This window comes from Galeopterus variegatus, unplaced genomic scaffold (genome assembly GCF_000696425.1).
Source record: "Galeopterus variegatus unplaced genomic scaffold, G_variegatus-3.0.2 Scaffold2754, whole genome shotgun sequence".
Taxonomy (NCBI): Eukaryota; Metazoa; Chordata; class Mammalia; order Dermoptera; family Cynocephalidae; genus Galeopterus; species Galeopterus variegatus.
The window spans coordinates 89021-94773 of NW_007728865.1; the positions used below are offsets into that span (position 1 = coordinate 89021).

At 58.0% G+C, this 5753-nt stretch overlaps 2 protein-coding genes across 2 annotated transcripts in view; both read right to left on the bottom strand.

Moving 5' to 3' along the window:
* CACTIN (cactin, spliceosome C complex subunit) overlaps positions 1–850 on the bottom strand; it is a 12679-nt gene extending 11829 nt beyond the window's left edge. Inside the window, exons 1-2 of the mRNA XM_008582894.1 lie at positions 809–850; positions 156–439 (exon numbers count right to left, since the gene is read on the bottom strand). Of these exons, the coding sequence (XP_008581116.1) occupies positions 156–439; positions 809–850 (326 nt within the window). The remainder of the gene's footprint in view (positions 1–155; positions 440–808) is intronic.
* A 4289-nt stretch (positions 851–5139) lies between these two features.
* The window catches only part of PIP5K1C (phosphatidylinositol-4-phosphate 5-kinase, type I, gamma), a 36054-nt gene continuing 35440 nt past the window's right edge, over positions 5140–5753 (bottom strand). The window contains exon 20 of the mRNA XM_008582895.1: positions 5140–5505. Within this exon, the coding sequence (XP_008581117.1) occupies positions 5503–5505 (3 nt within the window). The 3' untranslated portion in view covers positions 5140–5502. The remainder of the gene's footprint in view (positions 5506–5753) is intronic.

Genomic DNA, 5753 nt, shown 5'->3' on the forward strand with positions numbered 1-5753 from the left:
GGGCGGTGGCGACGGCGCTGACACCAACAGCCGGGGCCTGCGCCGGGGACCTTCTTCGGCCGCGGCGCGCTCCGAGCTGCCCTGTCCGCGCCTGATCCGCGGGAGAGACACCCATCCCGCCGCCCCAGCCCGCAGGGACTCCGACGTGGCGCAACCTGCCCTCGCTCGCAAACGTGGCCAGCGTGATGAACGAGGGCCGGACCGTGGCCTCCGGGGTGGGGTAGTCCCCCTTCAGGCAGTGCTGGCGGCAGCCCCAAGCGGGTCCTCGGGCCTTGGAGGGCCTGAGGAACTGAGGGGGCGGGGCCTGGCGAGGCGGAACTGAGAGGCGGCGAGTCCAGGGAGGACGCGGGGCTGGGGTGGGCGGGGCCTGGGCCTTGGGCGGGGTCTGGGGGCGTGTCAGGGAAGCGAGGTCCCGGGAAGATTGCAGGAGGCGTCCCGCCTGCACCAGAGAGAGGAGGGTGGGAGCTGGGACGGAGACCGAAGTCTTAGCTGCTGGGCTGACCTGTAAGAGTCACCGTCGTGCTCCACCACCTGCCAATGAACACGTTATTTCAGGGATTCAGCTTTTAAAAAAAATTTGGCTAACTCCCTGAATTCCCCATTAACCCATTTTATAGATGGGGAAACTGAGGCCCAGAGACGGGAAAGCCACTCTAACAGCACCCTCCTGACCCAGGTTGTACAGCTCTGTCGTGCAGGTGCTGGGGAGCCATGGGAGGGTTTCGAGCAGGGGAGATGAACGGGTGACTGGCCGTGAGGTGGGGTGGGGAGGATGGACCACCCGAGGCAAGACAGGAGGCCTGGACACCTGGAAGACCCTGATGTCCTGCTCCGATCTCTTCCAGCCCATGGCAGATGCCACCCGCAGTTATAACCACACGAGGCTGGGAGCACCTTTGTACGGAGGATGTGTTTAATAATTTAAGCTAACTTAAAAAAAATTTTTTTTTTTTTAAAAAGATGACCGGTAAGGGGATCTTAACCCTTGACTTGGTGTTAGCACCACGCTCTCCCAAAGTGAGCCAAGGGCCAGCCCCTAAAAAAAAATTTTTTAAGCTAACTTTTATTTTTGGCTGCCCTTGACTTTGGTGTAATAACACCACACTCTAACCAACTGAGCTAACTGGCCAGCCCCCTAAGCTACCTTTTTAAATGTTCATCTTAAGATACACCTTCACGACACCCCCATAAATGCTGGCTTTGGATGCTCTGCTTGGTGGGAACATCGGAAGACCACATCTTGCTGCTCTTGATAATGACCCTGTTGGTCATGGGCTGTGGGCTGTCAGGGTGATGGAATGCCCCAATTGCGAGGAGGACCTGGCCTCGTGTTTTTCAAAACAAGCACGCATCCTTGTGAGTATCTGAACGCAAATCTTTGATCGTAAAGTAAGCACATTTGAGATGATCTGCACATCGTTTATAAAAGAACCATGCCATTTCCACGTCTGCCTGTATGATAAAAACTGTTTCCAAGAGCTTGCTTACAGACAAGATTTTTTTTTTCAGCTGGCCAGTACAGGGATCGAATCCTGGACCTTGTGTTATTAGCACCATGCTCTAACCACTTAGGTGACCAGCCAGCCCAGGACCTTACTTTGAATGCACTTGCTCAAATTAGGAATCAGGAGAAATACTTTCCCCTTAAAAGAGGTCCACACTGCACTCAATTTGTGCAACTCTAGCAGAAAAATACATAACCTTGGGGACTGTGTGTTCCTTCGAGCCGGGCTGCACTGATGTCAGACTCATTGACAAGTTTTCTGAGCTGAACTAGATCCCAAAGGAGGCCACAGCTATTAAGGTGTTCCAATCCTATTATTACTGCAGATGTCATGAAGGTTTCTTTCCACTCTGAGATTCAAAGCCAGTCCTCAAACCCCCAAACAGACCACCAGAACCCACAAAGAGGCAAACAGCAGCTGCTGATGCTTATTACCCAATTTATTAGCGAGATCTCTTCAACGTAAAAAGAGGGGGTGGCAGGGATGGGAGGGCAGGGACCCGGGCTGCATACAGGTGCTACTTGAGGCCAGCAGCGACTGTATCGTTCCAGAAGCGCCCACGGTGCTGGGTTTGAGAAACACGGCACCCTCATCTGCACCACAAGAAGCCAAGCTCTGGATTGTCACACACCAGACCATGGGGGGCTGAGGACGCAGAATCCCTGGTGAGAGTTAAGACACACAAGGTTCGCCGTTTCATTTGTTTCAGAATCAGTTGGGCCATAAAAATGAGATTGGGGTGGGGATGCAGTTTGCCCACCAGAGAAAAGGAGGTGGAGGGTGCTTGCCCTGGGGTGGGAACCCAGGGGCTGTGGCAACAGTACCATGGCAGGGGACCCTGCAGGGACAGGAGTATTGCACAGAGCCAGGTGTGGGTGGGGGGACGTGTTGGGATGGCTGGGAGTGGGGGTGGGGAAGGCTGGCAGGGGACACACAGAAGTTTCCACCTTCAGTATCAGAGAAAATGCCTTTTAGTTTTTACAGTACAGGGACCTGGACACTGTCCACATTCTTAGCAGTAGCAGCCATCAGATGGGAGGGGACAGGTGACAGTCAAGAAGGTATTTACAGGTTTCTACGAGGGGGAGAGCTGGGTGGGTCCAGGTGCCTTCCTCGCTGGGGGTCTGAGGAACACTCCAGCATCCATTTTACAGTTCTCTGAGAAGGAACAAAAAATTTGCCATCCAAAGGGGTCTTCGGGACTTAACGCAGAGATAGAAACGTCACGATATCCACGGAGGTTTGCCAACTTCTCCTCTAGGTGAGCATCCGACCAGCGCATCACAGGATTCTCTCAGGAGAGCCTGAGGGCACCGCGACGCTACTCCCCTCCTCGCCAAGGAGGCGCTGGACACGGAGCCAACCACCCACGGCCTGTGCCTGCTACGCCACGTCGTCCCTAGGGTTCATGACGTCCAGGTGCCATGCACCTTGGCAGGGACTTGGAGTTCTGGGAATCTCTGTGCAGCCTCTTGGGGCTTGGGCATTTGAGGGTGACACAGTTGTCCCTGTTGGACATCCTTGTCCCAGACACCCCTTCCGACCTCTGCCCGTTTCCCCCAGTGCCTGCTGGGCATCCTTTGGTGGGATGGGTCAGGGACTGATCAGCAGACTCGTGGCGCCCGCAGATGGGTGCTGTTCTGTGAATCCAGGTGGACACTGCTGGGGGTCTGGATAGGACGAGGGGGACATGGTGCTGCTTCCAAGTGGGGACGCCAGATGGGCTTGTTCTGACGGGTCCCCTGAGCCATGCCAGCATCTGGTCCCCGCTGAGGGTTTTGGTTGCTTCCTTTCCTGGGCCGAGACTCGAGGGGCTGCTGAGTGGAGCTTGTGTCCCTGCCTGGGGTGCAGCCTGGTCCTCTGCAGCTCGGGGAGGTGCAAAAGACAGACTCCCTCTAGCCGCAGGCCTTGGGCTGCGGGAGGGGAGTCGAGGAGGGACCTTGAGAGCAGGACGCAACAGTGTCGTACGGAGCTTGCAACGGACTTAAAAGAAAAATCACATTCCTGAATCTGCCCATTCTCCAGCCATCTCATCTCCCCCACGACAGGGTCTGCTGGAGAGGCAATGGGAGAGAAATTCTTCTGGAAGGTGCTGCTTCTCCCACCAGGACCACATCACGAGGGATCCACAGAGCAGGCCGAAGGAAACCATCACCAACATGCCACGTGGCAGGAGTCCCGTGTCAGAGCCAGGTGGGAGTGTGGCTGCATAGGGACTGTGACACTCTGCAAAGCTTTTGGCCCCAGCCCGCCCCTGTTAACACAGCGGGAGCCTCAGTGGCCGCCCCTCTGGGCTCTGGGCTTGACTGCACCACCCTGGAGCTTGTGTCCCTGCCTGGGGTGCAGCCTGGTCCTCTGCAGCTCGGGGAGGTGCAAAAGACAGACTCCCTCTAGCCGCAGACCTTGGGCTGCGGGAGGGGAGTCGAGGAGGGACCTGGAGAGCAGGACGCAACAGTGTCGTACGGAGCTTGCAACGGGCTTAAAAGAAAAATCACATTCCTGGATCTGCCCATTCTCCAAGCCATCTCATCTCCCCCACGACAGGGTCTGCTGGAGAGGCAATGGGAGAGAAATTCTGGAAGGTGCTGCTTCTCCTACCAGGACCACATCATGGGGGATCCACAGAGCAGGCCGAAGGAAACCATCACCAACATGCCACGTGGCAGGAGTCCCGTGTCAGAGCCAGGTGGGAGTGTGGCTGCATAGGGACTGTGACACTCTGCAAAGCTTTTGGCCCCAGCCCGCCCCTGTTAACACAGCGGGAGCCTCAGTGGCCGCCCCTCTGGGCTCTGGGCTTGACTGCACCACCAGGAGCAGCTGCCCCTGCTGCAGGTGACAGCCAGAAAGAAAGGAAGTCTTCCACGTCCTTCAGTCTGCACAGACAGCATCACCATTTAAAAAGGGAAGCAGCAGTGCCCACCCCAGTCCTGAGGGAGACTCTTCCGGAAGAGAGGTCTGTCCCTCTGGGCTGAGCTTCTGGGCAGAGGGGCCCAGGGGTGGCCACTACATGTCCAGGCCTGATCCTCAGCTCTGACTGGACATTCTGGGGAAGGTCGTGCTCTTGGGGGATGGTTGTCTCCCACTGCTTGGGCCCTCTCTGTTGAATACTGAGTGGTCCACGCTGGGAAGAGAAAGACACATCCACAGCCCTCAGCTCCACCAGGGCACTCTGGGATGTGGCTGATTGAGCCGCCTGGCAATTCCTGCTTGCGGGGAGCCTGGAAGGCAGGGGTTGGGGACATCCCTCCCACTGTAGTGGTGCCAGGTCTGCGGGAAATACAGATGCTGAGAGGCCTCAGGGCTTGACAGGGTACCCTTGAGGCTGCCACGAAGGGCGGATGTCCTGTGCGGAGGCCCCCCGAACCTGAGGATCTGCTTCCGGGTGAGAGCAGGCAGCCTCTGCACCCTTGGACACCCTGGTCCAAGATGGGGAGGGGGGCAGCTGGACATGCCCAACCTGGCCCCTCTGCAGGTCACCAGGCTGACACTGGAGTGTGGACTTTAGCTGGGGTGACTGGGCTGCTGGGCCCAGGTCCCCAAGCCAGCGGGAACGGCCTTGCTCCTCAGCAAGACACATACAAGCTCAGCAGAGAACCAAAAAGTGCAGCAGAATGGAGTTTCTTCTTTTCACGTGTTTTTTTTTTTTTTTTTTTTGTCTTTTTCCTGAAAAAGCACACACGTGCTTCCGTCTCTGTGCAAAGACTAAAGACCCAAAATAAATACATGATCTGACGCTCAGGCAGGTCACAGTCTCACAGGTACAGGTAGTCAAAGGGGCGCCGGGGGCCCTGGGTGGCCTGGAGCTGTCAGGGTGGGGAGGGGCTCAGCCGTCGGCGTCCGGTGAGGGGGAGGACAAGGACGAGGCTGGGCCCGGGGTGGGCGAGCGAGGTCCGGCAGGGCAGCGAGGCGGGCATCTCGCCGAGCTCTGGGCCTCAGCAGAGCGGGTAGCGCCCCCAGGAAGCCGGGCGCTGGGCTCTGGGTCGGGACTGCATAGAAGTTACTGCAAGAGGCAAGCGGGGCAGGTGAGGGCGCGCGGTGGGCTGTGGCCAGGACCCACCCCAAGCCACCCGCTGGGCCTCCCGGGTGGTCCGTCCCTGCCCAACGAGGCCTCCCTGAGCCGACACGGGCCCCAGATACTTACCCCACGGCCACCTTGGCCACCTCGGAGTCAGACGGCCCGCCTGCGCCCTCCCACCCCCAGCCTCAGTTTCCCTGAACGTGCCGGTGTCTGGGGCCGCGCCGTGCGGG